A 16,064-nucleotide genomic window follows, 5' to 3' on the forward strand; every position below is an offset into this window, starting at 1 on the left:
AATTCTGCAAAACTCACTGCCATGACATAAGAGTGTTGTGGATGGTTGCCAGGGTATTGCTATGTGGTTGCTAGTGAATGATTGTTAGCATGCTGCTATGAAGTCAATACGGTAGGGTTATTTTTTAATGAATTGAGACCATACAGTATGATTAGTGTAGTAAAACTGATTCCTGAACAAATGACTCTCATGAGTCAGCTCTGAAAAAAGCCATTAAAAAGTCTGCCTAAACACCTTAAGTATTGATTTAAATTTATTATCGAATTTGTCATTATTTTACAGTGTAATTGCATTTATTTTCCCCCCAAATATTTCTTCCTCAAAAATACTAAAATAATTGTTACATTTCTCTTAATTCCCATCCCTTGTGATTGAACGGGTGTTCAGATAATATGGTAATTGGATATGACTCGGATCCCTCCTGTACTGTAATTCTTTGAGATTGTTTTTGTCCATTTTTTGTCCTAAAGACAAAAAATTTAGGTCTGATCACTTAGAAAAGTCATAGCACATTCTCCTCAACAAGCTGCATGATTGCAGTCATAAAGCATTACAATGAATGTCAATAGTACCTGTGTTAAAAGCAGGTGCTCCAGGAGGACCTGGCTGACCAGGAAAACCTGGAAAACCTGTATCTCCAGTTAGCCCCGGATAACCAGGAAAGCCGGGATCCCCTCGAGGACCTAGGTACAAGCAAATTAAATAATCACTGAAGACAGTACATCAGCACACATAGGAGTGTGTGTGTGTGTGTGTGTGTGCATGAGAGATTACAAGATGCAAGTACAGTACCTCACACAAGATCATGAAAGTGAAACATATTTCCTGATACCTTTAATTCCATCTGCTGGTCCAAAAATCGGTCCAGGTGGACCTGGGTCTCCTCTGTCACCCTAAAAATAAATTACAAATATGCTGTTGTGAAACATATTTCTGTTTGTGACATATTTGTTGTATTTTTCTGGTTTTGCGTTCTTACTTTTGGGCCAGTAAAGCCTTGTTGGCCTGTAAAACCTGAATCCCCATTGAAGCCCTACAGAAGAAACAGGAGATGGTTGGTATATAATAATCATATATATATATATATATATATAAAATCGGAAATTGTTTAGATTGAAGAATTTCATATCTTACTTTTCTTCCTGGGAGCCCAGGAGGACCATTCAGACCAGGTGCACCCTGCCATAAATAAATAACACAGAAGAAGAAATTCAGGTAGATTCAAAACAAAAACAGGATTTTACATTTGATGTAAATATAAATGAACACATAACACAAAAATACAACTATGAGATGTAGTGTAAAATGACAAAGAGCCATCTAAAATATTGTACCCAATGGTGAATCACAAAATGTAGCAGTAACGGGACCTACCCTCGAGCCTGGCAAGCCCAGGATTCCCTTTTCGCCAGTCTCACCTCTAAAACCAACTGGGCCCTGCATATGCACAAAAAATTACGGAATTTGTGAGCCAGTTTCTAATAACAACATATAAAGCTGTCTTTGATTACTCACTGGTGGTCCTGGTATCCCAGGAAGACCTGGATTACCGGCATAGCCTTTCTCACCCTGAGATAGAGAGAGAGAGAAAGAGAAGAAAGAAGACTGAGCATTCGCAATGTCACTTTGTGCCTTTTAAAAAAAATGTATATCATATTTATGTACCATGTGACTGGGCTGGGCATTAAGTAGCTGTTTTTTTCTCTCCAGGTATTTTAGTGAGAAAATACCATAATTTTTTTTTAATGAATATGATAAAATATGTACTGTGAATGTAAAAAAGTTAACAAGAGCAGACTGCCTGTTAATGGAACATCAGTGATACTGATATTTAAAATGAGGGTTGCATTTCTTATTATTCTTATTATCATCAATGTTGTGCTGCTTAATATTTTTGGAGGAAACATTTATAAAAAAAAATCTGGATTTTTTTTGATGAAAAGAAAGTTCAAAAGAAAAACATTTATTTTGAAATACAAATCTGTTGAAACAGTATAAATGTTTTTACCGTCACTTTTGATCAATTTAATTCATTCTGGCAGAATAAAATCATCAATTTGTTAAAAAAATAAATAAATATATATATATATATATATATAAATAAATACTGTATATATATATATATATAGAGAGAGAGTGTTCAAAGCTGTAAGTTCAAAAGCTTAAGCAGAATTGTTGCCTGCCACGCTGCTTTATCAGGCAATCACTTAGCAGGCAGCAGACTTTGCGCACGAAGGTACCTCACAGAAGTGATTTCAGACAGACTTCTGAGGCAGCATAACGGTTAGGGTTGGGTATCGTTTGAATTTTAACGATTCCGATTTTGATTCTGCTTATCGATTCCGATTCTTAACGATTCCTAATTTCGATTCCAATAAGGCACAAAAAAAAAACCTTAGATATCATTCACATTCATATAATTTAGTCTTATTGCAAAACATTTAATTGTAGCTGAATATCATGAACAAAAATCAACAGGGTAAAGAACACTTTTACACAAGGAACGTTTGCCTGTGGTTTAAAAATACCACAGAAAAACAACTAGCCTTACTAATATAAATGTAAAGCATTATTAAAGGCAATAAACACTCAGTAATAAAAAAAAGAACAAATAAAAAATTAGCAATCGCAACAAATAGATACAACTGAACAAAGATACGACTGAAATAAATAGTGTTTTAAGATTTTCAGGTATTCAAGTACAGAAACTGTAATCAAATGTAAAATAACACTGCACTTTATAAATAAAATATACATTACAAATATAGTTACAAAAGTTATTCAGTCAAGAACATGTGAATTTTCTCTTTGTCTTTTGTTGTTTGATTAGTGTTAGTATAGAGAATGCAGCTGCTGTCACTTTAAGAGTTGCCCAATATAGTTACATCCATAGTCACACAAGCCTGCAGCACAGAAAACAGCGCACGAGTCCTCTCGCGCTTGCAAAGTCATATTGAAATGCTCACAAAGGAATCGATAAGAGGAATCGAAATATAGATTTTATAACTAGTATCCGATTTCGATTCCCAACCCTATTAACGGTTTAATGATCTACAACTAAATAGAGAGATCTTTAGTTTATAACTAAGCGAATATATAATTAATAAATATGAATTTATTGCTAGAAATAACAGCAAAAGTGGAAAATGTTGGTCAGGCGCCATTTTTATTTTTAGCTCAACTGTCACTGAACATACTGTAGCAGCCTATAGGATTGTGAGATATCAAAGGCAGCGAAGGAAATATCTCTGCTGCTTTCAAAAACCACTCAGATGACAGTATCTCAGGAGACGAGAAGTAAAGCCAATATTGGATTTGGATGTGTCTTGATGCCTTCCTACCTTGGAATGCATCCTCCGAAGGCAGCATTTTTAAGCTTTCGTACACAGGCAATGTTTCAGAAATCTAATTTGAAACTTGAGCCACACTTCAAATGATTTTCATTGTTCGGACCATTATCTTCATTAGATAATGATATTCATACATTTGTGTGGCTGAAGTGTCCTCTTTATGGCCACTGCAAATATGCACACGTAATTTAAGAAAGAACCTTTGGAAATATTAGACTTAAAATCATTTGTCACATGTGACTGAAATCACCACCAAATATGAAGAATTTACAAACACCACCCTCAAAGTTCACCACAGGGTGAAGCATGAGATTTATACAGTAAGCACGAGGTGGACGTCACCCTCCTGGATAGCAGGCCTGAGGTACAGAGTAGGCCTAAGTGGACAAAAAACTGTAGAAAAGAAGTTGACGAGGACGGCGTCGATTGACGGCATCCTAGTTCTAGATCCTCGCAGCTGCATTTTCCTCACAAACCTTAGTTCCTTTGTCTCCTTTTGGAAAGCCAACAAGTTCCACCACTCCATTGACCAGTGGGAGGCCTGGGTCACCGGGCTGGCCCACATCTCCCTGGATACGGTAACCAAGGAAGAGAGATTTTTTTTTTATATGGGCAAGATGAGGTGTGATGGGGAGGCTGTTTGGAGACGGTAGCGGCGGAGCATTTTGAAGAGGTGGCATGTGGTGAGAAGTTTTTTGGGGTTTTGAAGAAGGACGTTAAGTGGACTGTGACCACTGCCGGAGCAGCGGGGAGATCAGGGTGAGAAGGAGATGAATGGACACAGGAAGAATGAAGGAGCTTTGGTAATGAACCACACATTCAACACAATGAATGTGTCTGTATCTCTCCCCATTCAATCATTATGCAACTAACCATCCCCCCTTTGTACTGTCAAGGTCTCTATGATGTGTATTCTTTGTGAAAACATTTTAATAATTGGTGTTGGTGTGGGGGGGTGTTACAAATGTCAACTGCGTAATTGTGTGAATCTTCCAGACCAATTTCCTTGGAGCAATTTCCCCGGATGTGGTTCAGTGCCCTCCAACGCTCCTCTCTCCCCCACCATTCATTTCTCTCACCCTAGATCTGCCTCTCCCTAGGTTGGCATCACCGCTCCCCTGTGTGTTACCTTTTCTCCTTTGTTGATAGTGCTTATTGCTGGTGCGTTAAACTGAACAGCCGGATTGCCCCTGAGTCCCGGTAGACCAACTTCCCCCTGAGATCCACAACACAGACATTTGACACATTAGAGCCCAGGACTTTATCAGAGAGAGAGAGAGAGAGAGTGTGTATGTGTGGGTGTGTGTGTGTGTGTGTGAGAGAGAGATAAGGAGTCAAGGTCAGTTAAAGAAAGAGCATAAAAGTCTCAAGAAAGTTGAGAAAGCAAAGGGTATTGAAAGAGTGTGAGAACAACAAATTCTTTTTTTTCCCAGTAAAAATGTCTCAACATCCTTAAAACAATATATATCCTAAGGTCATATTTCTCACCCCATTAGCACATTTTGTTTAGTTTTAGTTTTAACATATTTAATGTTAATACCCCCATTTATTTCAAAACTATTGTGATAAAGAAATTAAATATAGTTCTCTTACGAGAGGTTCTCTCGTATTGCGTAAGCTAGCTTACGCTACGGGAAAGATTAATCTTTTCTGAAATATTGAAGCCAAAAAATTATCCTTGATTTTGTATCCATTGTCAACGCAGTGCAGCAGCTGCAGACCTTGAGCGGGCTAGCTAGTGAGCTCATTGGTTGCTCTGCGGCAACTGCTGCAGCCTATAGATGAACTGAATGAACTCGCGTCCAATGAGAGGCGCTCGTGCCTTCATCGCGTCACAGCCCGCCAAACTGGGCGTGGCTAGAGTGTATATAAGCGAGGTTCTTAGGCTGCTTCCCTGATTTTCATCTCTTCAGCGAAGCTCTTCGCATCTGATCCACAGAAGCCGGGTCGCCGTCTGAGGGGCATTTTAGCGAGCTTGGACAGCGCTTGAAGAAGCCGGCCGTCTTCGCCACCTTCAGCCATCCGGCAAGCTACGCCATCCGGTGACGTATCCTTTTTAGAGCTAAGCTAGTTCCTCAGCGAACTTCACAAAAGAGCACGAGCATCTTTGTAAAGATGCCTCGCACCACCTGCGGCTCATGCCGCGCCCCTCTCAGCGCCGGAGACCACCACCTCATCTGCGCTCTCTGCCTGGGACTGGAGCATGCAGAGCTCGCTCTCGCTGACGGCGGATGCGACCTCTGCGAGGAGCTTCCGATGTCGACCCTGCGGGCTCGACTCGAAGCGTTCAAAGCCGAAGCCGCCGCGCCGCCTTTTGTCTCGCCGCGCAAGAAGCGCCGCTCCCAAAGGCCGCCGGAACCGGTGCTGGAAGCGACTGTCTCGCCGGAGCCTCTCCCTCGAGCCTCGCTTTCATCCCCCCCCGCCCTCCCCGGACGCGCAGTTGCCGCCGAGCGGCCGCACTGCGGCCATCTCGGATGACGAGGTGGAGGTAAAGGACTGCTGTTCCGTCATGGCTTCGGACAGCGAGGAGTGGTCAGGCTCCCTCGCCTCCTCCTCGGCCCACGAATCCAGCAGGACCCGCGGCGGAGTCGAAGAGGAATTAATGCGCCTCCTCACACAGGCCGTCGACCGCCTCGGGCTCGAGTGGTCACCGCCCCCTGAGCAGGCCCCCAACAGACTCGACGGCTGCTTTCTCCAGAGCCGTTGCCGCGCGACGCCCGCGGCCCGGGCCGCCCCCTTCCTGCCGGAACTCCACGCTGAGCTCACTAAGTCGTGGAGCGCGCCTCTCTCGGCCAGGATCCGCTCCCATGCCTCCACCTCTCTCTCTTCGGTGGATGGCGCCGCCGAGAAGGGCTATTCTTCCATCTCCCCGGTCGAGGATTCGGTTGCAGCGCACCTTTGCCCGCCCTCTGCGAGATGGTGGTCTAAGCCCACGCTCCCGTCTAAGGCCTGCAGAACTACTTCCGCTTGTGTTGGCCGCGCCTATGCCGCCGCCGGCCAAGCCGCATCCGCTCTGCATTCCATGGCCGTCTTGCAGATCCTCCAAGCGGACCTTCTTCGGGAGTGGGATGAGAAAAACAGGCACCCAGAGGCTGTGTCAGACCTAAGGAGCGCGACGGATCTCTCCCTTCGTGCCACAAAATCTGCAGCTCAAGACCTGGGAAAGTGCATGGCCTCGCTGACTGTGACCGAGAGACATCTGTGGCTAACGCTTGCCGACATGGGAGAAACTGAACGCGCCACGTTCCTCAATGTGCCGCTCTCTCATTCCGGTCTCTTTGGTTCCGCGGTGAGTGGCATTATTGACCGCTTCTCGGAAGTCCAGAAAGCCACCCAAGCCATGAACCTTTTCCTGCCTCGTCGCGCTAGCTCCTCTGCAGGCCGCCCTTGTGACCAGCCTCCTGCACGAGCCCCTTCACAGCGCCCAGCTCAGCACAGCCAGACTTCTTAGCGTCAACAGGGCGGCCGCCCTAGATCGCGCTCAGACAGCCGCCGCAGACCGCCGCCCCCCCCGCGGGCCTCGGCCTCGGATCGCGCTGAAACCTGAGAAACCGAAGTCCTCCTAGCTACGTTGAGAAAACGACGGCTCAGTCCCGCCGCGGCCGGACCACCGTCAAAGCTTCGCCCCCTGTCAGTCCCCTTCTCTCAGGCTACTGCAGTGGTGTATACAGCAGCCAACAAGCCGGTGATACTACCCGCTTGCCTGCACCCAAACACCGTTTTTACGGCGACCCAGAGCTCTGTCACACGGCCAGCCATCACCTCTCTGTATGTAAGTCCCGTGCCCGTGACTATGCTCGCGCATCACATTAACAGATGTGACTCTTTCCCCATTCACCTCAATCGGGAAGTCACTCACAGAACAGCCTGTTCCTGCTGTTTGCGAGCCGTCATGCATAAGCACAGTAAGCGCGCTCACACATTCTGTTCAGCTCGCTGTGTGCGGCAATCAGGGCGATTTGGCCATTCACCCCCTGGCGCTACGCTTCAAAGCGTGGGAAGCTATCCCAGGAATATACAAATGGGTGTTAAGCACGATAAAACAAGGTTATTTGCTACAGTTCGATCACCGCCCTCCCCGCTTCCGAGCGCGGCTCGAAACGACTGTGAACACGGCAGCAGCCTGCATGCTTCGTTCAGAAATAGCAAACCTTCTGTGCAAAAGGGCCATAGAGAGAGTGCCGCCTTCTCTGAGCGAGTCGGGGTTTTACAGCCGTTATTTTCTTGTTCCCAAGAAAGACGGCGGCCTCAGACCGATTTTGGATCTCAGATTTTTGAACAAGGTGCTTGCGAAAAGACCGTTCAAAATGCTTACAGTCAGGAAACTCCTCGCGCACGTGCGCCAGGGGGACTGGTTTATTTCTCTCGATCTGAAAGATGCCTACTTTGAGATTCAGATAAATCCCTGTCACAGGCCATTCTTGAGATTCGCCTTCGACGGTCAGGTTTATCAATACACCGGTTTATCAATACACCGTCCTTCTGTTCGGCCTGTCCCTAGCACCCCGTACTTTCACGAAGTGCATGGATGCGGCCCTCGCACCCCTGCGGAGCCAGGGCTTGCGAATATTGAACTATTTCAGGAAAAGCTCCTTCACATAAATTGTCTGGAAATGATAGCAGTCGAGTACGCGGTCGAGTACGCGCTCGTGCGCTTCCTCCCAATCATTCAGGGTCACCACGTCCTGGTCCGCTCGGACAACAGATCTGTGGTATCCTATCTAAACCGTCAAGGCGGTGTCAGATCCAGGAACCTCTTCCATCTGACAGAACGCATACTGAGTTGGTCCCGGTGCCACCTGCGCTCGCTGAGAGCGACGCATGTGCCAGGCCACCTGAACGACGGCCCAGACAGACTGTCCAGAGACAATATTCCCCCAGGGGAATGGTCCCTGCACGCTCTAACAGTCCAGATGTTATGGCGCCTATTCGGCAGAGCAGAGATAGACCTCTTTGCGTCAGAGGAGAACTCTCACTGCCCAGTATTTTTCTCGAAAAGTGAGGACGCGCTGGCCCAGGACTGGCCCAACCGCCCGCTTTACGCCTTCCCTCCCGTCTTGCTATTGCCACAGGTAATGCAGAGGATCAGGGAAACACGCTGCTCGGTGCTCCTCATAGCCCCGCGCTGGGAGAATCAGACATGGTTTCCGGAGCTTACCCAGCTGTCACTGACAGCCCCGTGGCCCATTCCAGTGAGAACAGATCTCCTCTCTCAAGCTCGCGGCACGATCTGGCATCCCCACCCAGAGCGCTGGGTGCTGCACGCGTGGGTGATCAACGACTACCCGTCGCTTTGCCAGAGGAAGTAATAAACACTATCATACACGCTAGAGCTCCTTCCACAAGAAGACTCTACACGTCCAAATGGTGCATTTTTAAAATGGTGCACCGACAGAGATCTGGACCCACGGACATGTGGGGTTTCGTCGCTGCTCGTGTTTTTACAAGAGCTGTTGGATAAGGGCAGGTCCCCATCCATTCTCAAAGTATACGTGGCGGCCGTCGCGGCATTCGATGAATCCGTGCACAGCCAGTCACTGGGAAAAAACGAGCTGGTCATCCGCTTCCTCAGGGGAGCTAGAAGGATGAACCCCCCGCGCCCCCCATTGGTTCCTATCTGGGATCTTTCTATAGTTCTCGAAGCTATGAAAGCCCCTCCTTTCGAACCGCTTCAATCCGTGGATGTGAAATACCTTTCACTCAAAACCGTTTTTCTGACTGCCTTGTCATCAGTTAAACGTGTGGGAGACCTTCATGCGCTGTCTGTCAGCGCCGCGTGTCTTGAGTTTGGACCAAATGACTCCAAGGTCATTTTAAAGCCTAGACACGGCTATGTCCCCAACGTGATCGGTACCCCGTTCAGAGCGCAGATCATTTCCCTATCGGCTCTGCCAACATCCGATATGAATGTGACGCCAATCTCCTCTGCCCTGTGAGAGCACTGAGATTGTATACTGCGCGCTCTGCCTCTTTCAGACGCTCTGAGCAGCTTTTCGTTTCGTTCGGAGGGCGCACCAAGGGTCTCGCCGCCTCGAAAACAACACTGTCTAGATGGATAGTGGACGCTATTGCTGCTGCGTACGCGTCAAAAGACCTGCCATGCCTGTTAGGCATTAGGGCTCACTCCACTAGAGGCATGGCCTCCTCGTGGGCGTGGTCCAGCGGGATTTCCATTCACGACATATGTGTGGCAGCGGGCTGGGGTTCCCCCTCCACCTTTGTCAGATTTTACAATCTGGAAGTGCCCGCCCCGCAGGCAAAATTACTAGCGGTCTAATACGCTACAGCTCTCCTGGTGAGCTGCACTGATGGGAAACTTTCCACAGACCGGCACCGCCGCTCTGTCTTCCTTCCCACTACGTGCTTATGTATTACATACACTGGCCCGCACTCTTGCTGGCCAAAATGCTTTTCCCCACTCATAGGGCTCCCCGGGGTTCTCCCCCTGGGCTCATGCTGTGGATGGTTGGCGCGCACGGCGTTGACAATGGGTTCCCGTAGCGTAAGCTAGCTTACGCAATACTAGAGAACCTCTCGTAAGAGAATGAATCGGTTACCTAACGTAACCTCGGTTCTCTCTAGATGAGGGAACGAGTACTGTGTAGCCGGCCGTGCTCGCGCCATGAGCGTTTTTCGCTTCATTCTATGAAAACCAGGGAAGCAGCCTACGAACCTCGCTAATATACACTCTAGGCACGCCCAGTTTGGCGGGCTGTGACGCGATTAAGGCGCGAGCGCCTCTCATTGGACGCGAGTTCATTCAGTTCGTCTATAGTCTGCAGCAGTTGCCGCAGAGCAACCAATGAGCTCGCTAGCTAGCCCGCTCAAGGTCTGCAGCTGCTGCACTGCGTTGACAATGGATACAAAATTAAAGATAATTTTTTGGCTTCAATATTTCAGAAAAGATGATGAATCTTTCCCGTAGCGTAAGCTAGCTTATGCAATACTCGTTCCCTCATCTAGAGAGAACCGAGGTTACGTTAGGTAACCGATTCGTTATCTTTGAAAAATCTTCATCTGATGCAATTTTGCTTCCTAAGTAAATTGATCTTGTTTGAAAGACCCCATTTCAATCATTGATGAACATAGTTTTCTGTTTTTCTGTATTGGTGTTTTCCTATTAAAACAAGAAGTCTGTGATATTGAAGTGTTTAAAAAACAGGCTTCAGTTACATAAAAACAATGAATCATAATTTGCTATTTGCTGGTCAGTAGTCAGTTAAACAAATTCTTCAAGAATTTAAGCATTTAAAGGGATAGTCCACCCAAAAATGAACATTGGGTCATCATCTACTCACCCTCATGTCATTCCAAACCTGTATGACTGACTTTCTTCTGCAGAACACATATTTTGAAGAATGTTGGAAATTTTACAGTACCAGTTCCCTTTGACTAAAAAATACAATGGAAGTCAAAGGGAACCAAAACTGGTTTATCAACATTCTTCAAAATATCTTCTTCATACAGCTTTGGAACGACATGAGGGTGAGTAAATGATGACAGAATGTTCATGTTTGGGTGGACTATAGCTTCAAGTTGACAACACTTTTTTTTCTTTTCTTTTTTTGTAGTGCAGAATAAGGTCATTTTTGTTAATTTTTCCCTAAAAGAGTAAGACTGTAAATATGTAGTGTATATTTGCTAGATGTGAACTTTATTTTTCCTTTTAATGATTAGCGTAATCTAGCATAGAGGGTGCCAAAGCTAACACACATAAACTAAAATTAACAAAACTATAATTTAATTTTTGCATTTACATTTTTACTGGAAAACCAGTTAAAGAAAGAGAATGATAAGAAAAAGATTTTTTTTACAGAGAATAAACAGGAAAGCAAGATAATGAAGTGATGACAGAAATGAAAAGTGAGAGAAGCAGGACTAAGGGCTCCTTTTATTATAGTTACTGCTACAAACGCATGCATATTATTGGTGAACTCCTATATTTATTTATTTATTTATTTTATAGATCTATCTGACAATTTCAATTGATTGCATATAAAACTAACTGGTCCTTGTTTTCTCGTGTTCTGTGGGTTAAGTGTCCCAACCAAAGGAAACAAAGGCACACAGAAGATTGGAGCAGGTGATTCCAGCACCAGAACAGATCACTCAAAAACAGCTATTTGAATAGCAGCTCAGAGATTTCAAGTAATATATGACAATACTCTTACATTGACTTTACAAGTTATGAAGAAACTGCTGGTACTGTTCTTTAACCTATGCAATCTGTGAACTGCCATTCAAAAATAAAGGAAATTACATTCCAAACTTTGTAGTGTTACCATGGTTATTAGTAAGATTCAACTGTGTTTTCCGCATTGAACATACCATAGGGATATATTCCTTTATATTGCAGGAAAAGGCTTTTACTATGTGTAGTGAGTGTTGAGATGAGTGAAAACATACTGAAGTTGGGTTAAAACATAAATGAAACAAGATAGGCATGCTGGCAGTACAGAACTATTTGGAAAAGAGGGAAGACAAGAAAATCTAGAGGGAGATGATACGAATGAAAGAGTGATGCAGAGTTATTGTGCAAAAGACAAAAGCAGTATAATCTTTTAATGTCCAATCCAAAAGGCAGAAAGAACTTCTTAGCTAGCTTGTTATTAACCAGTTCCCGAGCGGACTAAAATAATATTTGAACTGAATGTTACACTATAAACATTCTCTGAGTGTGCCAGTCTAGTTACAGAGAGTGGTGTCTTAATGTACAGATATGTGGAAAAACGTTTAGTACTTGAATGTAAGGATTGTAAGACCCCATGAAATCAAAATGATAGTTTTGGGGGTTTTAGTCCGTGTCTGTTAGCTTTCAGGGCATCTACAGTCGTGCTCAAAAGTTTACATACCCCTTGCAGAATCTGTGAAAATGTTAATAATTTTAACAAAAATAAGAGGGATCATACAAAATGCATGTTATTTTTTATTTAGTACTGTCCTGAATAATATATTTTACATAAAAGATGTTTACATGTAGTCCACAAGACAAAAAAAATAGCTGAATTAAAAACATTTACCCCCTTCTGGAGCATCAGTGTAAAAAGATGGATCTCAAAATCATACAGTCACTGCTGGAAAGGGTTCAAATATGCAAAAGATGCTGGAAAACTGAAGAATTTGCAGGACCTGCAGGATTTTTCTGAAGAACATTGGGCAGTTTAACTGCTCAGGAGGACAAACAAGGGACTCAAGAACAACCATCACAAAACAACAAAACAGTCGTGGATCATCCAGATAATGACACACAGTATTAAGAATCAAGGGTATGTAAACTTTTGAATTCATTTTTGATAAATTCAGCTATTTCTTTTGTCTTGTGGACTATATGTAAACATATTTTATGTAAAATTTCACATTCAGGACAGTACTAAATAAAAAAATAACATGCATTTTGTATGATGATATTTTGCAGATTCTGCAAGGAGTATGAATGTAAACTTTTGAGCACGACTGTATATGCTAGTGTACTACTAAATGTTGACGAATTTTCACATTTAAAAAAATATAAGCATTTAGATTTACAGTCTAAGAAAGAGAGCTAAGATATTGATGAATTATCTTGCACTACACAGACTCTCTGCTGCAACCAACCAGCAAGTACAACATTAAGGTTCTTGACTGTGAAATAATTAAACCCAAATTACCATTTAAATAACAAGGCTGCGAGCCATTCGATATGATCTGTTTCTACTAGTAATATGTCATCACAAGACAGAAAACTGTGGTCATAAAGCAATTTTTGGGGGGTCTTTAATGTCAGAGACACTCAGAGAAGTGTTTGTTTATGGTGTTGTTAGGCCAATTAACCACCAACAAATCATATCAGCATAAAAGCATTCAAACAAACATTAACAAACACACAGGACTCAGCTAGAGATCTAAATCTAAAATGCATCTTAAGTGTTTATGGAACAAATATGTTGACACTATTGGTTGAAATTAGCACAACACCTGAACCTAATGATGCTAATGGGGAAAACTACAAGCAATTGTGTGTGGACAACTGCTTAGTTGTTGGCAAGTTGATGAAACCCATACCTTTTCTCCTGGCTCCCCTTTGTATCCTTGACCTCGACTTCCCTGTAGAATAAGCAGAGACATTCAGCAAAATTTATGTACGGTTATTTTAGCCATTCTGGAGTCAGAGGTCACTTTCACTAAATAAAATGTGTTGATACTTACAATTTAAATCAAACAACTATAAAGCTATGTAATGATTGCATTGTTTACTTTAATTCCAAGGCAAGCTCTCAAAAGTACATAAATGTTTGCACACTGCCCCCTGTCTGACAGGAGGATAAAGTGTTAAAGATGATAGGATCATGTAACATAAAACATGCAATTTCAAAATTGTCCCTTAGACATCTGAACTTACTGCAGGTCCAGGAGGACCAGGCGGACCAGGTAGACCCTGTGGAGGGAGGCAACGGTGAAATTACAGTCTTTATACAGTAGGTAGATAGTGCAAGATAGATAGATGGATAGATAGATAGATGTAATACATACAGGATAGCCATCTGGACCTTGGGGCCCCATTGGACCTGCAAATCCTGCTGGACCTGGAGGGCCGTCGGTGAAAAATTGCTAAGGATTTTACAAAAATTTGTAGTTACAAAAAGGCAACATTTGGTTTTTAGTCAAAATCAGCTGTACTCAAAGTTTTCTGAAGCCATGTGATATCTTTGTGTGACAAACAGTCATAAGGCTATTCACAGATAATCTTCACCTCTAGTATGCCATATTACAACCAGATCAATGATTCAGTTGAACTTGAGAAGCGGATTGGTCTGAATCATTAATGAATCATTCAAACAGCTTTGTGAACTGGATCAACTGATTCATTGAAAATATTCAATCGCTCATGAATTGGACATAGCTTCTTTTCTCATAAACACATCATAAAGAGCTACAACGGATGTCAAGATTTTCAGTAAAAAATTACATTTTAAAATGACTATAATCTCAGCTATAAATCTGCTCTACAGAAGACGGTACTGTCATTATTCACCTCAAATCAGTTCAATGGTGATTCTATTAAGCTCGATAACAGTGTAAATGTAGCAAAGGTTATTAATTATGATCAAATTATAATCAGTTTCAGCTATAAGGCAGTTCTACTTAAGGTGATGGTGTCATTATTCAGCTCAATTCAGATTGAATGTTGATTCAGGTTAGTTCAATAACTGTCAATGTTGCAAAGTTCATAAATTTTAAAAACGACTTTAAAAAGTTTTTGTTTTCTCATCCAATATATTGTTAATATAATAATATTTTCTGAACATTAATAGACCCTTTTAACTCATGTGTAAAGAGACTATTTAATGATAGTTTTATGGGGGGGTTTGTTGTTATTTTGAAGCTAGAAAACTCCAGTCCTCATTCATTAAAGGTACACTATGTAACTTTTTTTTTTTAAATTAACACAATTAGTCAATGCATAATCAATACTTCTTCCAAAACATGTTTTTGTCTTAACCTGATTCACTATGCTTATTATAAGTGTTTATATTTTAAACCTGACAGGGTGGTTTTCACAGGAAATTGAAAGTGGGTATCTCAACATATCTGTACATAGAGAAAAGAGCAGGACAGAGCTCCTAATAAAACGAGAATTAACATTGGCTTGGCTTTTTAGAGATGGCGAGAATATTTGAAATGATGTAAAAGCAACACAGAGATGGTGGTTTTATTACTCAACAGGTGAGTAAGTACAACCCCAATTTCCAGAAAAGTTGGGACATTTTGTAAAATGCAATAAAATTCACAATCTGTGATTTATTAATTCTCTTGAACCCTTTTTTAACTGTCAAAAGTACAAAGAAAAGTTTTCCACTGTTTTCACGGACCAACATAATTGTATTTTGAAAAATATAAACACATTTTGATATTGATGGCTGCAACACACTAGGGGTGGAACGGTACATGTATTCGTATCGAACCGAAACGGTACGGGCGTCACGGTTCGGTGCACGAATTTGCACGGAGAATACACGGTACAAAAAAACCCTCTTAAATAGCGATAAATTTCGCTTTATTCGCTTTTGGTGTGACTGTGAACGCAGCAATGAACAGGCTGCGATCAAGATTGCAATGCTGGAGTGTGTGTGTGTGTATGTGTGTGTGTGCGAGAGAGAGAGAGAGAGAGAGAGAGAGAGAGAGAGAGAGAGAGAGAGAGAGAGAGAGAGAGAGAGAGAGAGAGAGAGCGCAATAAACAGTATGTGTGTGTGTGTGTGTGTGTGTGTGTGTGTGTGTGTGCGAGAGAGAGAGAGGCGCGGGCGCGAATCGCGCGATCGAACAGTGTGTGTGTGTGTGTGTGTGTGTGTGTGCGCGCGCGTGCGAGAGAGAGAATGATCTCTCCTGCGCGATCGAACAGTGGAAACATAAAAACATACTCCGTCATTTTTTTTATACAGGACATCATTAAAACTGCAAATTGTTACTTATTTTTGTGTACACTCGCAATAAAACACTACATTGTGCTTTTGTCAGACTCTAAACTCTTGTCGAACTGTAACCTACAACTGTTAACAAAAGTTTTGAATGCTAGTATTATTTTATACGGAAATCAACTATTTATAATTCAGATGAGAATAAAGTTAGGGTTAACTAAAATGAAGGAAAACAAATATATTGATCTGAAATAGCAAATTAATTTTAAATTCATTCAGGTACAATTACCAAACATATCTCAAAGTCTTTTCATCTTTTTAA

General features: G+C 42.8%; 1 protein-coding gene across 2 annotated transcripts in view; it reads right to left on the reverse strand.

The window, feature by feature from the left end:
• The window catches only part of col4a6 (collagen, type IV, alpha 6), a 138,987-nt gene that overhangs the window by 31,545 nt on the left and 91,378 nt on the right, over positions 1 to 16,064 (reverse strand). For both annotated transcript variants that reach the window (XM_056258933.1, XM_056258932.1), the window contains exons 9-19: positions 13,860 to 13,937; positions 13,729 to 13,764; positions 13,392 to 13,433; positions 4,480 to 4,566; positions 3,827 to 3,919; positions 1,516 to 1,569; positions 1,375 to 1,437; positions 1,135 to 1,179; positions 980 to 1,033; positions 833 to 893; positions 573 to 683 (exon numbers count right to left, since the gene is read on the reverse strand). In XM_056258933.1, coding sequence (XP_056114908.1) covers positions 573 to 683; positions 833 to 893; positions 980 to 1,033; positions 1,135 to 1,179; positions 1,375 to 1,437; positions 1,516 to 1,569; positions 3,827 to 3,919; positions 4,480 to 4,566; positions 13,392 to 13,433; positions 13,729 to 13,764; positions 13,860 to 13,937 — 724 coding nt within the window. The remainder of the gene's footprint in view (positions 1 to 572; positions 684 to 832; positions 894 to 979; positions 1,034 to 1,134; positions 1,180 to 1,374; positions 1,438 to 1,515; positions 1,570 to 3,826; positions 3,920 to 4,479; positions 4,567 to 13,391; positions 13,434 to 13,728; positions 13,765 to 13,859; positions 13,938 to 16,064) is intronic.

The sequence above is a fragment of the Rhinichthys klamathensis genome, unplaced genomic scaffold, assembly GCF_029890125.1.
Source record: "Rhinichthys klamathensis goyatoka isolate OS25496 unplaced genomic scaffold, OSU_Roscu_1.1 h1tg000161l_1, whole genome shotgun sequence".
NCBI lineage: Eukaryota > Metazoa > Chordata > Actinopteri > Cypriniformes > Leuciscidae > Rhinichthys > Rhinichthys klamathensis.